Genomic DNA, 20,417 nt, shown 5'->3' with positions numbered 1-20,417 from the left:
TAGGGAACTTGTCAGCACAGAGGCAGAAAAGGATCTTGGAGTCGCTATTGATTCCAAGATGAACATGGGCCGCCAATGTGGGGACGCAGCCAGGAAGGCCAACCGCACCTTGTCATGTATCCATAGATACATCATGAGCAGGTCCAAGGAGGTGATCCTCCCCCTCTATGCGACACTGGTCAGGGCCGCAGCTGGAGTACTGTGTCCAGTTCTGGGCGCCGCACTTAAGGAGGGACGTGGACAGCATTGAGAGGGTCCAGAGGAGGGCCACTCGTGTGATTGGGGGCAGCAGGGTAGGCTTTATGAAGAGAGGCTATGGGATCCGAACCTGTTCAGCCTCCACAAGAGAAGGCTGAGGGGGGATCTGGTGGCCATCTGCAAACTGGCCAAGGGGGACAAGCAGGCAATGGGAGAGTCCCTGTTCCCCCGAGCACCACCAGGAGTAACAAGGAATAATGGCCATAAGTTGACTGAGAGTAGATTCAGGCTAGACGTCAGGAAGCACTACTTCAGTCAGGGTGGCCAGGAGCTGGAACCAACTTCCAAGGGAAGTGGTGCACACTCCTAACCTGGGGGTCTTTAAAAGGAGGCTAGACATTCACCTAGCCGGGGTCGTTTGACCCCTGCATTCTTTCCTGCCCATGGCATGGGGTCAGACTTGATGATCTGACGAGGTTCCTTCCAACCCTACCAACTATGAAACTATGATGATATGCTCCACCAGTCTGTCAGACATTCCCCTTAATACCCCCTTGCTTTTTTTCTTGTTCCTTTCCAGGTGAACTACACTCTCCTGACAAACATCTGCAACCTCTGGCGTAACTATGGTGATATTCAGGACTCCTGGGACAGTGTCCTTGCCATTCTGGACTGGTATTCAGAAAATCAAGATGTGCTGCAGGCAGTGGCTGGTCCTGGCCACTGGAATGACCCAGACATGGTAACTTTGGGCTGCGGATATGGAGATGCAGGTAGTGAGGGTCTTCAGGACCTTCTTCCTAGATGCAGGGCTGGTGATTGTTCGTGGAAGGGTCCAAGGGAACATGATTCAAATCTGCAGATCAACAGAGCTGCCTTGCTCCCTGTTCAGCCCTGATCTGCATTCATAGAATCATAGAGAATCATTCCACATACCCCTCCCACTGCCTAGCTGTCCCGATCTTCCTTTATCACCCTGCCACATGTTGAAAGAGTCTGGAATGGGAAAAGGGAGTTAGTTGCTTTAGCTAATAGATTTGCATTGGGTAAACATCACATCACACTGAACATCACTTTGAACCTCCCTGTGTGAGGTGCTAGACTTTTACCCGCTGCATTACCTAGTCTCAGCCTGCTTGAAAAGGAGCAGAAAGACGTACCAGGTTCCTGTGCTCACTTGCCACCTGGTGGGTTGGATCCTGCCCTGGGGTAGAATTGCTGTCTCACTGATTGGTTGTACCCTTCTGCTCTTCCACACCTTTCCCCTTTTATCTCACTGTCCCTTCCCCGCTGCTCCCTTCTTTGTCCCACAGTTGATCATTGGGAACTTTGGCCTCAGCTTTGAACAGTCTCGATCCCAGATGGCATTGTGGACAGTGCTGGCTGCCCCCCTTTTAATGTCCAATGACCTCCGCACACTCTCCCAAAGTGCCAAGGAGATCCTGCAGAACCAGCTGATGATCAAAATCAACCAAGACCCCTTGGGAATCCAGGGACGCAGGATCCTCAAGGTATCTGAGGGAATGTGCGTGTGCATGGGTGGGTTAGAGGCCAGGAGCTGGAGAACATGAGGCTGGGAATGGGGAACTAGATGGAGGAACAACATTTGAGAGGTTCTGGCTGGGCATCAGGGAGAAGGTGACCACTCCAAGGTGCGCCTGCTCACACCAGTGTGGAGCCGGTGCCAGAGCTCGGCGCAACCGTTTGGAGCCTCCCGGCTGCAGCTGCCCCAGCTCTGGGGAGCTGCTGCCAGCTGGGATCCCACACTGCTCCCAGCAGGCAGCTGGGACATTGCAAGCCCTGCTCGGAGCAGCCTGGGCTCCATTGCTGGCAGCAGCTTCCCAGAGCCAAGAAAAATGGCTTCATGTGCCATGCTCAGCATGCATGCCAGGGGTTGCCGACCCCTTCCATAGAGAAATCGCAGCCCATTTCTGCCTGCTGTTTGCTGCTGTAAACCTCATGTGCAACAGAGAGGAGTATTCAGCACTGCTTTTCGGTCCTGAAGATACAGGTTCACGAGCCATCCTGAAAACCAACAAGTGTATTGGGGAGGAGCTGGGAGGTTGTCTCATTCCCAGAGCGAGGAAGGGAGAAGTGTTTCCTGTCAGTGACACCTAAACACCTCTCTTTTTCTTCCCTAGGAAAAATCTTACATCGAGGTGTTCCTGCGCCCACTTTCCCACTCAGCCAGTGCCCTGGTTTTCTTCAGTCGGCGGACGGATATGCCATACCGATACACTACCTCCCTGGCCAGGCTCAACTTCACAGAGAATGCCGTGTATGAGGTGAGACACAAAAGCCATGTCAGCTCTGCACTGCATGCTCTATCCCCATAATCTGCTGTACAGTTCTAAGATCATCTGGGAATCCTTCCATTCCAGGTATTTCAGTGCAGAACAGGTACCAACCCCTCACTGTGCTGTTTGGCCTACCTCTCTGCTCTCAACTTTTTGCATTGTATGGTAGTATTCGAGATTACAGCCCCAAGCCACTTACATTCACCACTGGGACATGGATTCGTGCTTCTAGGAGAATCAAGACAGAAAACTCAGTCTCTGTGCAGGAAGGGTCTGGTAATCCCATACTTCAGGGATTGTGCTCATCACCTTTAGGGACCAAAAAGAAATCCCAATCACCAACAAATGCTTTATTTGGTACCTGAGGGTTCTTTTCACCTTCTGAAGCCTTGTACTTTGACTATATTTATGGGTGGAAGCTTGCCTGTGGTGTGCTGGTGGCATTGCTGTTACTTACAAACCTGTCTGGTATGTGGCCAGAGGGTCTTACCCATGTGCTTATGGTCAAACCAGTCCCTAAGTCTAGGTCACCTTGGTAAGGGGGGAGAAATTTCCTTCCTTTATGTGGGTGTTTGTCCTCTTCCTAGTGTCATCTGAGCGTGCTTTAACCTATAGCAGTGATTTTCAACCATGGTGCTGCAGTACCTTGGGTGCCTTGAGATCCTTTTACAGGTGCCATGCAATGTAAGCACTGTTAGATGTGGAATATTGATTCACAAGATAAACTCAGAGATACCAAATAGGAATCTACAGTGTCCAAAACATTTTGACCTGCTGTGGTCTTTGAGGTTTTTGCAACAGAAGAATTGCTCTATTATTTTTTTTTTAATAGACAAAACAAGAGAGTGAAAGCTCAAAACTTTTTTTTTTTCCTAAGGGTTGCCTAGCATCTAAAAAGATTGAGAACCACTGACCTAGAAGTAGAGGAGGTCACATGTCCTATGTATTTCAGGGCCAACTCAACTCTGCATTTTAATCAGTCAGTTCTGCCTCTTGGAGCCTTGGTTTAAAATTTTGAACTAACCCTGACAATCAATTAGTTGTTTTGTGGGGGGTGTTTTTTTGGATCCATCATGATGATCCAAGCCCAAAAGGAAGTGTGGGGTGTGCACAGGAAGTTGTGTTTGTCCTGTGGAAAGGAGTAGGAAAAATGGAATCATATATGAGGGCAGGGATACCCATTCACTCAAATAGATTCATTATTCCTCAGTGATGGAATAAGGTTATCAGGCCTTGCCAGATGGCTTTGTTTAGCCTGCCAGAGACGACTGCACATCAGCAGTGACAACAGGGCCTTGTGCATAGATGAGCCTTTCAAGTACTTCATATTGAAGTGTGTGTAGAAGTACTGGTAACAGCCATGTCTTTTCCAGGCACAAGATGTGTACAGCGGAAACATCATCAGTGGCTTGGCACCCGAACACAACTTCACAGTCATCGTCAACCCCTCAGGAGTGGTCATGTGGTACCTCTATCCCACCATGTACCTTGAACAGCCCTTGAACTTTGTCAGACAGCAATCCCCTATGAAGGGCTTTCATCCATTGGTCCTGTGAAACCAACTGAAGAAAGGTGATGGGGGCCAGCTCAGGTTTTAGCAGCAAGATGCTGGAGTGCAGGCTTCTTTTTGGCACCCATTAGCTTCTTGCTGACACTTTCACGTACAGGGAACTGATGTTTAAATTGTTCATATTGTTCAAGCCTATGATTTTATACTTAAATCTCTCTGTAAAGCAGTAATAACTGTTGCCTACCTCATGGGGATAATGTCCAGCTTAATTCATTAATGACTGTAAAGTGCTGTGGGACCCTCCTATGGCAGATGCCACACAAGCACAGAGCAAAGCTGCGATAAGAACGAGCTAAGTACTATTCAACCATTTGGCCTTAATTCCTCTCTAGATAAGGATTATCACTACAAGTCACTGGAAGGGCTCTTTTGGATAGATTTTCAGTAAGGCCTTAGATCTGATCTCAGTATCGTGAGGACCTAAGTTCCATACAGGTGCTGGACAGGCAGACACACATACTATATGGGGTACCTTTTTTTTCTCTTCTCTTCCCGCCTCCAAAAAAAATATATTCTTTAGATCAGAATGACATAAAAAAAGTCAGCAGGACTCATCCACTTCCAACTGAGACTTACTCTCTTCCAGAGACAACAGCACTCCTTTGGGAGTATGGAGCTGTCCTCAGAGCATATGACTGGGCATTCAGCTCCTGACATTCAATCCAGTCTCCATCTATCACCTTTATCAAACTTCTCATTATACAGCAGCCATAAAGGGAGGACAGTTCTACTTACCGGACATGGGTTCTGTGAGGATTAATTGTAACGGATACATAATGTCTCAGATGCATGAGACGTGATCTCAACTACCAGTGTGCTCATCCATTGCTTATCATCTCACATCTGCTAAACATTCATTTTGTCCCAACAGTAAGGCACTGAGAGACTTTGCCATACAGCAGTGGCAGTACAAAGGTTAGAACAGGAACATCCATGTCTCTATCCTGGTTTGAATAATTAATTTGTATTGGCAAAATGGGATACTCCTGTTGGAATCTTCCATCCCAGCAAGTGCACACAGTAGCCCTGAAAGGCATTCCTAAAGGGGATTCTTACAGGTAGCAATCCAGAGGGAGACATTGTGATAGATTAGCAGGAAAGATGGAAGCTGTTTTGGAGGTGCGTGGGAGTGTGTAGAACGCTGGGTGCTAAATGGCTGGTGAAAGAACTTTTCAAAATAAATCTAGACTTGCAGCAGCTTCAAAAAAGGAGAAAGGTGCATGATCCCATACCAACACAAATAAGTTAGACTGCCTCAGTTTTGACCCTGGACAAAGCAGGATTGAAGTTGGAGCAGTTTTGCTACACTTTGTATGGCTACAGACTCATGCACAAGTAACAGTCAGTGTGACATCTACTACAAGCTACGTGGTCCAGAGCAGCAGTTTGCATTCCCCTTTTGAGGCTGCTTCAAATGTACATTTGTCCATAGTCTAAGTCAGGCTTTTGCATCTGTCCAGTGCCAAAACAAAATGAGGCCTCTATGGCTCCCATCATCACCATCACCTGATCAGGTAACACCACTGCAGAGGAGAGCAGTACTACTGTAATTCCTAGAAAATTCTACTGCCAGAGTTAGCCTTGACCTTTTAGGTAGAACCACAACAAGGTTCTTCTGGGTTTCTTTGCCCCTACAACCATACACACAGAACAGGCCCAAGTAGTGTTAAATCCTGCCCAGACATGGTTATTCCTTGAGCCTCTCAAAATCACTTACCAAACCTTAAAAAAGAATGCAGACAGGCTGGAGGTGGCCGCTTACTACAGAGGTGGAGAGCACTGGTTGTTCCTTTCCACCTTAGTAAGTGACTTATATGGACTTCTCTTTGCATTTTCCAGGCTAGGAAAAGGACTGGACACTTAAGTAGGCAAAGTGTTCTGCCTTCCACTTATAGTTTCCTGAGATCAGCAGGAGGTGGTGGCCTCAAAGCATTAGAGGGACAGCTTTGGCTGTCAAGAAAAATCCTCAGCCATTGCACTTTACACTGAAACAAGTCAAACTTCCTGACATCCTACAGGGATTAGTTTTGCTTTCTAAGCAACTCTGACAGGTTAGTTTCTTTTTTTTTAAATTGGAAATTCCTTAAATAAAATGGAAGCAAGTCTCAGACCTTGCTGTGACTGTTGGATAAGTATGCTGTGTAAAACATCCATTGCCAGCTGTCAATTGATCTTTCACGTGCTCTTGTACTTCACCTTCTCAGGATATATGCATAATTCCCACACTAGGAAAGAGAACTGTATACCTTTCAGAGGTTAGTTGATACAGACCTAGGGCTAGTTTTCAAGCTATTACATGAAGATTAATGCTTAAGAAGGCTTCTGCTTTCACTGCTACAATCTAACTTTGGCATTTGCAAGTAAATTCTCATCTCAAAGTTTTATCTAGAATATAACTATGAATTCAAGCAGATTTGTTATTCTTTTCTAATTAAAAAAAATCAGCCACTTAATTTTCCTGCTGTCTTTCACTCACAATCAAAGGAAGAATCTGCAGTTTCAGAATGTTATGGAAGGATGGAGTCTGTTTGAATGTCAGTGCTTTTATGGAGGGAAGGAGATGCATGTTAAGAGTTATTTTTGTGCCACCTTGGCTACCTAGGTGATATTCCCAGAGCAGTATCAGTCTGGTCCCTCTCTCCTGTTTTTAGTTTCAAAGGGCATCTAAGACTTTTTCTTTTTGGACTGGAACCTTTGACTACGTTGAATAGATACACTTAGGACCCAGGCATAATAGTTGCTGCTGCCCATCTTTGTCCCAATAGCTAGCTCCTGACCAAAGTTTTCGTATGAAAGGAGCAGGGCTGCAGACAGCCAGTTCTTCCTCTTCTGTAGAAAGTATTTCTGGCTGCGGTGAGGCAAATCATAGATGAGTGACAGGCTGTGTTAATCCTATGTTGTTCCAGTTTTAGGACAGATGGGACCTGGGACCTTCTACAGGCAACCTTCATCATTTGTGGGGATACATTCTGATATTTCCTGCAAATGGTGAAATCCACAAATAAGGAGGCACTGTGTTCATGAACTCAGTGGCCTGTGGTGGGGAGTGGTGCAGCTGTTCTGGTGACTGGGAGCCCAGTGGCAGCAGTAAGTACAGAGCTCCTGAGTTGCTCCTTTATGTGCATTTAAGAAGTGTGTTTGCCATTCATGAATATTTGAAACCACAAATAGTGAGGGTTTCCTATAAGCATAGCTAGATTAAGGCAGCTTTAGCCTTTCAACCAAGCTATAGATGTGGCCAGGAGTCTGTCTTTCCCACTACAAGTGAGTGGTGTACCCACATTGCTCAACAGCTGTAGTACAGATTGCAATTCCCAACCTGGAATATTAGACTGACAGCAGACTTGCTGGCAAACTATCTTATCTCCTCTTTTGTGGCAGCAGCTAAGTCAAGTTATATGCAACTGCTTCTTCCCAATTTCTTCTGTGTACTTTGATCCACCACATCTTCCTCTGAAGCAAGTGTGGGATATCCAAGACAAACCAGCTGAGAGCAGCTAAATGTGATGTGGAAGAAATTTAAAACTTCTCTTCTTATATATGTAACCACAGAAGATAGAACAGCCAAGCATGATGGCAGCAAGAGAAATCCAGGCCTGCTTTTGATCTTAAGCAAGGAAGAATTCAGTGCTAACTCTGCAATCAGAGAAAATAGGCCTCCCCCTCAAAAGGAGCTGCTTATTGGAGACAGTCCCAACTACTGCACTAGCAGTTGCAACGTGACAGTCACTCAGCTGTGGTGCTTGGTACACCACAGGGAAGGAGACTGTGGCAGTTGTGATCACAAGACTACCTAAAGCAGCTTCCCTCTCCCCAGGTGGCAAGGGGTAAAATGCAGTCATAAAAAGTAGCACAAAAGGGAACAGGGACTACATAGCCACCAAGGGGCTGCACTCTATGAGCATATAAAACAATGAATGGAGGCACACAGCTAAAGATTAAATGCTTCTGTATTAAAGTGCAATGCAAAAGTTACAAACATTCATAGCTAAACACTTAGTTCTAGAAAGTGATTAGAGCATTTCAGACTCCGATTAAAAAGGTCTCTTAGGAAAAGGAAAATCAGTCCTTTGCAAAGGGCTGTCAAGAAATCTATGTAACATTGGAAGCCTTGTAAAGTAGCCCTGCTACACAGGGAGGAAAGGGGGCAGGAAAATATTCCTTACTCACTGTTGAAGGGAAGAAGGGTGATCAGACCCCACAAGGAATCACATGGTTTTCTATTAAACAAGTGAGATATACCCCTTGGAGCAAGGTCAAAGGTTCCTAGGGGAGCAGAGGGCATAGCTGTGTCATTATATTTTTGGTAACAGAAGGGAGGGCATTACAGCCATATCACAAAAAAAAAAAAAAAAAAATCTGCTTATTGAAAGGATGCTGCATTACCAGGGGCAGCATGAAGATACCAGCTCCATTTAGGAAGCAGAATGAACCCTGTGCAGTGGAACTCCAGTGTCACACCTCACCACTGCTAGGATGCACATATAACTTGAGCCAAGGGGTGAATGCAAGAGGAGCACAGTGAAGTGAAGTAGTCTGTCCTCCACGATCCAAGTCTCACTCAGCTAGCACACTTGGGGTGGAACAAAGGACTCTGTGCCCACCCCCCTTATCAGAGGGAACAAGTTCTAGCTGGTAATGTAGGTTGTTGCCAAACATAGCATCAGTGTGTAGAGGCAGAGCCAATTTCTGGGAGCCTCTAAGGAAGCCTTGGATTCATTCTCACTGCCACCACGCTTGTGCTACGTGCAGCCCAAATTCCAGTCACCTCCACCCAACCCCATTAGTTGTTTTACTTTATTTACAAAGGCAGGTGGGCTTTATAAAGCCTTTGCCCATTTCCAGTTCAAACCCCAAGATCCCTCCATTGTCTTGTCTATCACCAACATCAGACGGCCACATCACCAGGCTAGCATACGTTGCCACGTCTTCAAGGACATATCTTCCATATACAACAGCATGCTCTCAATAAAGGAAAAGTAAAGGAAGGGTGGCAGGCACCACTGGTTCTCTACATGCCCCAGTGAGTGGAGAACCTCAGTATGTCCCTCAACCACCATTTTGTGATTTGGGGGGGAAAGGGGGGTTGACTGGGAAGAGAGACCCATGCACAGAGGATTTTACTGACAGAGATACAATTGCACTGCTGTTTGCCTCTTCCACCCTTAGGGATTTATATATTAGGCTGATTTACTCAAAGCCTGTTCACAGTCTTCATTGCTGCAGAGCTGTTAGGCCTGCCTCTGTGCTACAACGCTCATCCCCTCTGGCACATATGCTACTAAATACTTCTGAACTAGCCAAGTCTCTCAGGAGACATTTCCTGAATTAAAAAAGTTGCATCACTTCAACAGAACCAAGAAGGCAATGCATATTTAGCATATCCCATCACTTCTACAGTCTCATCTTCTGTGCCAGACTGCAACAGGTTCCAGGCATAGACTGCTGTGGGGGAAATGTGGCAGCATGCTCCCTCCAAATGCTGCCTCAGAGAGTGTTCAGCAGCTTCTGCCTCAAGTTGTTTCCACTTCAGTCAGAAAGCCTTAATACTTTATTCCTAAAATTAGGTAGGTGCTTTGTCTGTTGGTCTAAGAAATGCATCGAGAAGAATGTGTCTCTCCTCTCAAGCAAGAGAACAGAAGCTATCCTAAAAAGGACTCTGTTCAGACCTGGAGTATAAAGCCAACAGGCAGAAAGTACTGCTGCTCTGCTTTGTATTGCCATACTGCATGTTTAAGGAGAGTGGGTGTTTATGCCACTCAGTACTAGGTATGTAATGTACACACAAACTAGAGATGCACTAAACTGAGGGGGTGGTGGTGATGACAAAAGTGTCTTCATGGAGGAAGATCGTGGGAGGTTGCTTGCTGGGTGCCTTCTGTTAGTTGTTCTTTTTCTCCTCGGGAGGAGCGTAAGGAGGTGGTGGGTCCTGAAAACAAAGAGGATAGCCAGTCAACAAGTCTGCCTAGCACGAGACACTGCTGGTTTTAGAAACTGCTCCACTTTCCAAGGATTTGCAGGGTGAGTTCACATATCCAGTCCTCCCTGTCTGTTACACCTTTACAGATATACTCGCAGCTTTTGAATTCGCAGCAGATTTGCATTCAATATTCTAGGCCAGTGATTCTCAACCTTTCGTACCTTATGTGCCCTCTGCTGACTGACAAGGCAAAAGCGCAACTGGAAGTCCCACTGTGACACTTCCAATTTCACTGCTGTGAGCCAAGGCCCACTTTATCCACCACAGCCTGGGGCAATGCAGCCTGCGCAGGGCCTCCCTCCCTATCCTCCGGCACACCGATGCTGGAGAGTGAAAGCCCCAGCACACTGGACACGGCCGGAGGGTCAGTGGCCAAACTTCCAGCCTGAGCAGGCAAAGACCAGAATGCGTACCCCCTGCCTGTGTCTTGTGTACTCCCAGGGGTACACACACCACTGGTTGAGAAACACTGTTCTATGTTATTGTTACACTCTAACCTCCCTGGCTTAAGTTACATCCCTTCAATCCTTTGTGTCAATTTTAACAATGCTTCAAATGAGGCTTCACCAAGAAGAGATGAACATTTGTACTCACGAAGCAATGTGACTGGACATTAATTAATTGCATTAATCCTTGCTTTCTCTTCCCTAAGGCCATGGGGACAATTTGTGTTTCCCATAGCAGTTACACAAGATCTTTAGTCCCAGGCCCCAGTCTCAGTCTTCTTATTCCTCTCAGTGCATTATAAAAAAACAAAAACAAAAGTGAACATTTTTTCAAGTAGATCTGCTGTGGTGGAATAAGACTAGGCAGAAGATTGTGGCTACCCCAAGATATGTGGAATCAAGCTCTATACCTGTAGATCACTGTTCTAGGCTCCTAAAGCCACAAGAATGCTTAGCCATCTCCAGAGAATACCAAAAGAATCTAAACCTGTATCATCTTTTCCCTTTATAAAAATATAGTCTTCATTTCCTTCCATTCCAGAATAAGTTGAGAATGCTACATTTTCTAGACAGAAGGCACTGTCGCACATGTCTTAGTGTCATCTCAGTTTTAATCAAGGAGGAAGGTAACTAACATTAAACACTAGATAAGGATCATTCTGTTACCCTCAACATCCCTAGCCATTCAACTTAAAACGTCAAGTGACGCCAACCTACTGCTGTGAAAGGCAAACCAACTGCCTGTGGGACTCAGGAAGTATGGGTCAGTAACATGCTCTGCTAAAACAAGCCAAGTGTCCTGCTTCCCAGTGCAAAACTGGCTTGTGCTATAGGCTATGATCTAACAAATCTGAACAGCAAACAGCATGCAAGCAAGAGAAGCAGAGTTCCTGACCCAACAGGACCACACAGCCAGATGCTTACCATAGGCATGTAAACATTGTGGGGGTTGGCTGGGTTATAATATGCACTTGAAGCCGCTTCTGCTGCTTTACTGTCACCTACAGAATAAGGCAAGAAAATTGGTAGAAGTGTCTTCCTAAGTTGTTCTACATCTCAAAGCATGAGGCTCAATGTACATTTGTAATACATTTCTACTTTACATAGCGGGGAAAAGAAAAAAAAAAAAGACACACCCAGAAAGGTTAACAGATTTGCCCAACATCAAGGCAGATCTGTGGCAAACCTCCCAGCTCTGGGTTTTACCTACCAGACCTTGTTTCCTCATTAATATCTAGGGTTTGACAGCTCCCTGAGAGAAAGGCCAGGCTCCCAGACCCTCCCCACCTCTCACCCAAGAGATTAACGAGCATACCAGATGTGTGCAGTAAGCCTGGCATAACACTGTACAAAGTAGCACTGGAATCTAAGGATATGCCCATAACAAGCTACTATTCAATCTATATTAAACTGACCCAGACCTCCTATTTCCTTTGCAAAAATACTGTACAAACACTCCCTCAACCCTTTTAGTAGCTATATTATAAGTCATGGCACAGAAGCCATTCTGCACACTTCCCAGGTATTCACCTTTCTGTATCTAAATGAAGGACAAACAGATTTCAGTGCAGCCAGTTTTCCCAGCTTTTATTTGGACTGGTTCATAAAAGCAAGAAATCTGCACAGCTTTTCCTAGTAGTAGCAATCTGAAACTTTCCTCTCCATCCCTTACCAACAGCTCATATACGAGACTAAGAAATGGATATTTCACAACTACTGCAACAACAGCAACTCCACTGTTCAAAGCTAGTCAGACCTTCCCCGTACCTGACATTCCAGGTTCTACCCAGGCTGCAGGGGCTGAGGGGGCTGATGGTCCTGCAGGAGAAGGCCCAGTATATGGTGGAGGAGGCGGCATATACACAGGGTTCATCCCTAAAGAAACACAAAAGTAAAATTACATTTCAAACTATTCTTGTGTGTTATAGTCTTCCTGTAAACCCTCCCTGTTGTGTTTCATCTCTTGACAGGACAAAGGTGAAGTCTCATAAGTTTGGAGAACAAGAGTTCAACATCAGTGACTTTCTACTTCTCTACAGCCTTAAGGACTTTGCAGACAGCAGTGCTCATGTTCCAAATGTGGACGTGATTTGCAATACTGCAGACTTCCCTCCCTGTCTTGCTAGGGTTGGAGAGACATAATAAGGAGATGCAATACAATTCCATCTGGATTTCATTGGGTCACTCCTTGCCAGAAAATCCCAGGAAAAAAAAGCCACGTGCAGTCAAAGTTCTCATAGATCTATCAGTGCTGGTCAGAGATGAAGGCATTTCTCTGCTGAAGGACTGCTGCAACATCATCAAGCCTAGGGCAGTGGTCAGACATCCCCAGGATTTTAAAGAAAAAAAAAAAAAAAAAAAAAAAGTCAGACAGAAGATTACAGTCTTCTTCATTCTGCCAACACAGCCCTTTTACATCTCATGCTGCACACTCTCTCAGACTATACTAGCATACTGCACACTGATTTGACAAAAGCATTACCTGCAGGTGGTGGATATGGGTAGCCCATCGGTTGTGAAACAGGTCCATATCCATTCATTGGTGGAGGCACATAAGGATATGGTCCATTAGCTGGTGGAGGTGCATAGCCGCCTGGGGCAAGTGAATAGCTGCCTGGGGCAGGTGAATAGCCGCTGGGAGCAGGCGAATAGCCTCCACAGGCTGGCATATAGCCATAGCTAGGATTCTGAACAGGAGCCCCTCTGGAAGCTGATGAGGACAAAGGTGAGCAAGTCAGACTCTTCTCTATTGCAGTTAAGTTTAAAATGTAGCAATGTGTGTAAAGGAAAAACAACCCATGAATTTAGTCCCATCTGCCTGGGATCCAGGATTGTGACCTACTGAGTCCTGCTGCAATTGCTCTGCCCAAAAACATCTAGCAATTATTTTCTCCTCTCAGCTTTACACTCTAGCTCCCAGCTGACAACAAAAAGCAGAGTCTGCAATGTGGAGGCTATGGAAATAAACTGAATAATCTGCAACTTCTTCATATTTATGTACCCACCTTTGCTAGCTAGATTTCAGTTAAAAAAAAAAAAAAAAAAGTTCTCTTTTGGAAAGTGTAGTTTTTAAATCAAAAACCCACTCCTCACACATCAGCATTTCCCATAGCAAAATACCATTAAAAAGTTTCTTAAAAAAGAATATTCAGGAAAATCTAAACAGTCATTTTAGTTTGAGTGGAGCATAACTTTTTTCCCCCACTTAAGACCATATACTCATATTTTGGAAGCCAAGCTTCAGTCACTGTCCCTCCCCAGCATTGTTTTTCTCCCTGTAACCCTTAACTCTTTTAATACTTTCTCCTCAATTGGGAAAATGAGCATGGTTTCCACACAACTTCATATTTTCTAATTTGTTCCAGTTAGGCAGTCTCTCCTAATTGGATCTCTTAAATAAGCCAAATCTAAAACACATTTTCCCAAACCAAAACAAACTTCCCATGTTTGTTTCATTTTTGTCTCATTTAAAACCAAAACAAAGGCTCACTGTGGAAAATCCAAACTTGAAAAGTTTAAAGAGGCTATTTTTCCAGAGGAATTTGCCACCATGAAAGTTACTGTTGTCTAACCAGCTCAGCAACAAAACACTTAAGCCTCTGAAGATCCCTTACCATTAGTGGCAACTTTGAACATCATTTGCCCGAACTCAATGGCTCCTCCGCTGTTGAAGGTCAGTTTAAATGAAGCTTGCCCTTCCCAGCCACCTAGGAGAGAAAGCTAGAATTAAAGTAGGCCCTTATAATACCAGGCTCTTAAGTGATTGTTACAGCAAAGAAGCAAACAACAAACATGAATTCAGATAAGGGTGCAGGTACAGTCATATTGGCTGAATCTGTTTGCAGAACGTCACAAACTTAAAAGTTTAAGTAGAGTCTTGTTGTGGCTGCAGAACAACAGCATAAAAAGTACCAGGGTTCCCCTCCACCCCCGTCTTACTGTGCACAACTAAGAAAACCAACAGAAGGACTTATCTGGAAATGTCCTCAGTTTTAAAAAAAAAGGAATTTCTGCTACATGCATATGTAAAAGTGTTGATATAGATCTGATCCAGGTCATCTTTTGTTAGGCTAATAGAATTTAAAGGGGTTGGACTGAAAAACAAAACAAAACAAAAAACCTCTTGAATGGGAGACTACTGATGATCTCAATGGACTTTGAATCAGGGCCTAAAACTCAAGTTAGGATCTGAATTAAATACTTCATCAGCAGGCTCCAACTCCTTTGACCCACAGGAGCTCAGACAGATTATGAAATCTTTGGTCTCAGGGGATTTTTCAGAAATTCTGAGTATATAATAAGAAATCCAAAATAAGCCACCTGACTGGCCAAAAAGAAGTCCATCTTCTTGATAAAATACTGATCTTACTGGAGGTCAACTGAGTAAAACAGTACAAGTTTTTTTAAAAGCTTTCAGATGGGGGATTAATTACTTAGACTTAATAATAGCTCAGTTTCAACCCCCTTTGTCCAGTAAACACATAACAGAAATTGTCCCAAAAATCTCTTCAAGAAATTGGAAGGGGGGGATTTTTCCTCTGAAAAAACTAGAGGAAGTCAAAGTGTGGGTGTGGGTGTGGGTGTCCAGGGAGCTCACAAGTTAAAGGAATGTAGCAAGTGAAGGGCACAGTAAAAGGTGCAAAGCATGCTTACAATTCTGCTTCTTACAGTGCTAAGGTATCATGACTACTATAGGAGCATCTCCCCAAACTGGAATTTGATGCCAGTGAAAGGTGCCAAATTCACAACCCTGAAAACCTAGCCATGCTAGAACAGAGGCAGGTGGTAGTAGTGTACTCCTATCCCTCATTCCACCCACCTACTTCACACTGGCAGGGGCAAGACCTAGAACTGAGGGGGAGCTGTCCCAATGGTTGTTGTGTGTCAGTTTTTACCTCTGTGACTGCCAAGTGCTAACTGTGGTTTCTATGATGTAGACACCTACTAGGAACCAGATCAAGACCACAACATCATGTAGCCATCACATGATCACTACATTCAGAAATTAAAACTCAGGATTAAATCCAAATCACTGCTGTACCATCCTATGCAAGAGGTACATACAGGCAGTATAACATGGAAGCATCTGATGATTTTCAGGAAAGCAAGCTCTCTTTGTATAGGCAAACTACAAGCCACTGCTAGAATCAGTGACTGATGTCAGCCCCTCCTACCTCACAGCTATAACACCTATGAGGGCAACAGAAACAGAAATTCAGAGAACAGTTATGACCTAGATGTTAACAAGGAAGTTAAGAGTTTTAACAAAAATATCCTCTGTGCCAAATCAATTATTCCACTATTACTCCATTCTAGAAGTAAAGCCACTTATTTCAGAATACTACATCCATAGTCACACCAGCACAATTATAATGCAATCGCTCTGTCAGTCATTCTTCCCCATGTAAACAAGCTTTTTATTAGAAACATAGGCCAAGAAAAGAGGACACATGGGAAGCTCAAAGGCGGTAAGGCTATTTGGAGCTGCAATGCCTTACCTCCTGCCTCAGCCTGGATCACTCCTTTGATGAAGTTGGCAGAGAAGACAGGCTGCTCAATGGAGCACCCTTTTACCAAGTAGAATGGCATCATGAAGGACAGCATGGGGTCCTTGCCCTTTGACACAAAGATCATCTGCAAGACAGGAAAGAAGATTGAAGTAATTGATTTACAATCAGTCAGTCTATAAATACCTACAGTGAAAGAAACACTTTAAAATGTTCAAGACAGTTCTGTTCTGAAGGCTATTAGAGAGAAGAACTAAAGCTGTGATATGCTTAAGTGCAAGTTTGCATAGCTACCATCTCTATCACTCAGAAGCATCCTCAAATACTTTGCTGACTATATGCAAGGCTTACCCACCTGAAGCACACCCTTACCTCCCACAACAAATGTGCAGTTTGAGACATTATACTTTTGGAAATTCTCTCTCCTAAAAGACACATGCTTCATTTGAAAGTCTGCTGGACTAGAGGCCTGTGGAATCATTGGAGGAAAGAGGGGAAACCCACTGACTCAAGACTTACCCTGTAGGGAGTAAGGTACAGCATTCCTTTCTTGGTGCCTCTGAACAGATCAGCCTTGTCAGACACATCGCTGAAGGAGAGCTCCACATCTTTACAATGCTTAAGAATACTGCAGGAAGGGGTGGGGAAGAGACAAATTAGAGGTGCACAAACTAAGTGAAATTCCTGAGCTATGAACAATCCCACAAGTAACCACAAATTCTGAACTTTCTCTGAAAGGCTCAGCTCTGATGGGGGAGAGTAGACTGGACCCACAAGTATGTCTGCATGGTTTATGAAGATCTGAAAATTCTCCTCAACCACCACAGATGCCAACCTGGCCCTGAAAAAAGGAAGCCCCTTACTTTGCATGACAACTGGCTTCTCTCTACATCTTCAAAACCAGCAGGGGAAGTTGTGGGAGGAACAGTGCTCTTCTCATTGGAAGCAGCAGGATTTTCTGCAACTTTTCTTTTGAAATAAAATAATTCTCTCAGAACACGCCACTATCCTGATTAGTCCAGTACCCTGATATCCAGTGTCCAATTTTAGATGCTACAGGGAAATGAGTATCTTCAATAATTCGATTCCCACCAAGTAAGCTATATTACTGGGGAAGTAACTTTACAGCTAGACTAAGTGCAGATGTTACGTGTAAACTTGTAAGAACTGCAAGCTAATGACTCAGAAAACTGCATGGAAAATGATGAATTGAGGAACCACGGAGTACAGTGACAAGACTGTTCTAGATCACTGCTGAACAAGACAGGTAGTAATGTCTTAATAACATTTGCTATGGGCACTAAACTGATAGGAACTGTGAGCACTAATAAGTACACAGAAACAGGTACATGGAGAGGTAAGAAACATAGTGAGAAGATAGAGCCAGCTTAGGAAAATGCATGTCAGTGAATCTGGGTAAGTGAGCTCACAAAGATCTTGAAGAAAGAAAAACTGGGGAAGCAGAAATACTGAAAGAGATTTGGGAATGACAGATTTGTAGTATGGTACACATTTTGGCAGCATAGAGGAACCACAGATGAAGGTAGCTACATACACATATACCCATACTATTACATGGCCCCACCTGGGGAAGTTACTAGGAATTCAGGGACCAGTAAAACTACTGGCGAAAAGAAGTTAGAGAATCTGGGTCTTACGAGAAGAGAGTGAAAATGAAGTAGGCTTGCTGTGAGTTATGCAAGAATAAAAAAAAAGGATAACAATCCACAAGACCCAGGCATTAGGGAGGGAGACACACCAGGAGGGAATTCTTTAGGGTATTCATTAAAACTACTGGCATTAAAATTTAAAAGAAAAACTCAGCTTAAAGAAAAAAGAAAACTAACCATGAATCTAACAGGCTGTCTAATAGTCTCCCACAGAAAACCAGCCTCTCTGCCATGGCTGGGAAGAATGGCGTGAATGATGCAACAGGTCTTTGCCACTTCTAGGATGCTGTGGGGAGCCATTTCTTCCTAGCTACGTCATGTATAGCTATGCTCCGGTTCTGAATCCTACAGAGCTATTCATTTGCCTCCACAATGTTCTGGGACAGCAACTTCCATAAGGCAGTTTTAAATTAAGAATTCCTACAGGTCCACTTTAAGGTCTGCCTTTTTAAAAAAGCTTCATTTATTTCTACAGTATATACAAAAGCCAATTAACAGCAGTCAGCATGTTGTAATTAAGGTTTGTTGAACAGTTTTAATTTTGCATACCAACCTGGGATGCCATCGGGTAGTCCAACTCCAACGAGAGCTGGCTTTACCACGCTGTCACCCAGCTTAAAAGAACCCTGAACAAAAGCCTTTTTTCACACCTCCTCTAGTGGCTTCTATTAGCAGTACAGGACATCAAAAGCAAATGTTTTATCATAGACTCGAATTATAGAGAAGTAGGGCTCTGAAGCGACCTCCAAAGGTATAGTCCAACCCCCTGCCTCAGGCAGGAACATCAATATCTAAACCATCCTATACAATCCATAATCTAAACTCTGCATAAGTCAACCCTCATCTATTACAACTGAAGTATTCTGCACAGAAGTTACCATCTTGACAGGTCTTGAAATGCAACAAGCAAACACCCAGCTTAAGCAATGAAACTAGGCTGGGCCATTTCATAATCTTTAGCTAAATTAACTTCCTTCTTTGTGCGCAAACACAGTGGACTTGGGCTTTAATGCTGCACAGAAATGTTTTGTAAAAACAAACTCTGTATAAACCATCTATACTCTTTTTAAAATTGTACAGACAACAGTGTTTGCATCAGGTTTGGGAAGACTCCCTTTTCAAAATAAAACAGAAGGCCTAAATTAGTACTCAACAGATCATAACTAAAGACCAGACACTGACCTTTAGTTAAAACTCTAAAAAGCCGCTAGCCTCACATAACACTGTCACTGGTCTTGCCTACTCGTAGAATCGTAGAGAAGCAGGGCCGGAAGGGACTTCTAGAGGTCATCAAGTCCAACCCCCTGCCTGAGACAGGATCTTCCAAACCATCCCATACAAACGATCATCTGAACTCCACATAAGTCTGCCATGACACAATACAGACCTAACGCCTTAATCTGCCCCAGGGGAACCACAGCAGCCAATGTCCTGCTTTTGTGAAATGCTGTCAATATATGCTGACAGGGTCCAGGGCAGAGGGCAGTGTCCCCTGCTATGGAGCAAGGCAAAAACCTTCAGTCCGTACCAATCTGACCATGGGGTGAAATTCCTATGGACTTATTCCCAAACTCAGAACTCTTTTGCACTGCTCTGATGAACAACAATCAAGACTGGACAGGGACAGTGCTTCTTACTAAACTGATTGTGCATGAAGATTACCTCTGAACCCAGTGAGGCAGGATGGAGAGAAAAAAAAAAAAAAAAGAGAGAGGTTTGATAGTCTAGGAAATCTCAAGCAAGGAGTTAATCTAAGTGAAATCTTGTTGGGTGAGGCTTTTTGCCAACAGTTGCTTTACACAGAGGATTGCACAGCCCTTCCCAGCACTCCGGCCTTCTCGCAGAAGCCAACCAGGAAAACAACTGGCTCCTCCCAATTACTCTCCTGCAGCTGGTGAAAGGGCCGTGTTACTCCTCATTTTTAGGCTACGTGCTTGACTGTCCCCACGTGACAAAGTAAAATCTAGTTGCAAGCGCCCTCAAAGCTACACCCCCTGGGGCTGGTTTATCCAGGACTTGTCTCCCTGCTAACTGGGGGGGAGGGGGGGAGGTAAGGCCACCACATTTCAGTCCTCCAGCATCCCAGGGTGCAGCGTCCCCTCCTCCCTCTTCTGATCCCTGTGGACAATCTTCCCCTGCCTTGAACTCTATGGACAGCAAGCCAACTCCCCGCCCAGCCCAGCACAGTCCCGGGAGCAAGGCCGGGAAGCCAGCGGGCTGATCAGACTCAACGGGGGACGCTGGACCTTACTGGGAACGTGGATCTTGCCCCAGGCCCAGGACACCACCCACCGCCTTGAAAAGCACCTTGGAGCCCCAGTGCCCGCCCCGCGCTCAGGCTCCATTCCCAGCCAGCTGAGGGGGGACCAGGGCTCAGCCCGCCCCGCCCGGACCAGCCCCCGGGCCTGCCAGGTGCTCCCGGCACAGGCGCTGCCCCGCCACACGCCCCCCACAGACGTCACCGCTGACCTGACATCGAATGGGGCCGCGTCATGAAAGGGCACGTCACGCTTTGTGACGCAGCTGCGCGCGTGACGCAGTCGGGACTTGTTTGTGTTTCTCCCCCCGCCCCCTCCCGGAGCCCCCCAGCGCCGAAGGGCGGACACACGGACGCGCAGCGCTGTTCCCGCCCCGCCATGCCCAGTACCTCTCGCCCGGGGGCAACAGGACGCCACCGCCCGGCGCATGGCTCCGGTTCAGTGCCATCTTCCAGCCCGAACTGACAACGCCCCGCCCCCTCCCCGTGACC

General features: G+C 45.2%; 2 protein-coding genes across 3 annotated transcripts in view; one reads left to right on the top strand and one right to left on the bottom strand.

Moving 5' to 3' along the window:
• Positions 1-4,900, top strand: part of NAGA (alpha-N-acetylgalactosaminidase) — a 17,717-nt gene extending 12,817 nt beyond the window's left edge. The window contains exons 6-9 of one of the 2 annotated variants that reach the window (XM_019545046.1): positions 779-940; positions 1,512-1,709; positions 2,340-2,483; positions 3,869-4,900. In XM_019545046.1, coding sequence (XP_019400591.1) covers positions 779-940; positions 1,512-1,709; positions 2,340-2,483; positions 3,869-4,051 — 687 coding nt within the window. In that variant the 3' untranslated portion in view covers positions 4,052-4,900. The remainder of the gene's footprint in view (positions 1-778; positions 941-1,511; positions 1,710-2,339; positions 2,484-3,868) is intronic. The other variant, XM_019545047.1, reaches the window with a different exon arrangement.
• A 3,097-nt stretch (positions 4,901-7,997) lies between these two features.
• WBP2NL (WBP2 N-terminal like) lies at positions 7,998-20,411 on the bottom strand. Its single transcript, XM_019545048.1, has 8 exons — positions 20,316-20,411; positions 16,518-16,626; positions 15,990-16,125; positions 14,106-14,198; positions 12,974-13,201; positions 12,259-12,366; positions 11,416-11,492; positions 7,998-9,994 (listed from the first exon to the last, which is right to left on the bottom strand). The coding sequence occupies exons 1-8, from the start codon at positions 20,372-20,374 to the stop codon at positions 9,947-9,949; spliced, it is 858 nt and encodes a 285-aa protein (XP_019400593.1). The 5' UTR covers positions 20,375-20,411; the 3' UTR covers positions 7,998-9,946.
• Between the last annotated feature and the right edge of the window lie 6 nt (positions 20,412-20,417).

The sequence above is a fragment of the Crocodylus porosus genome, unplaced genomic scaffold (genome assembly GCF_001723895.1).
Source record: "Crocodylus porosus isolate Cpor-Errol unplaced genomic scaffold, CroPor_comp1, whole genome shotgun sequence".
Taxonomy (NCBI): Eukaryota; Metazoa; Chordata; order Crocodylia; family Crocodylidae; genus Crocodylus; species Crocodylus porosus.
The sequence above is the reverse complement of the archived record's forward strand: the minus strand, read 5'-3'. Positions and strand labels throughout refer to the sequence as shown.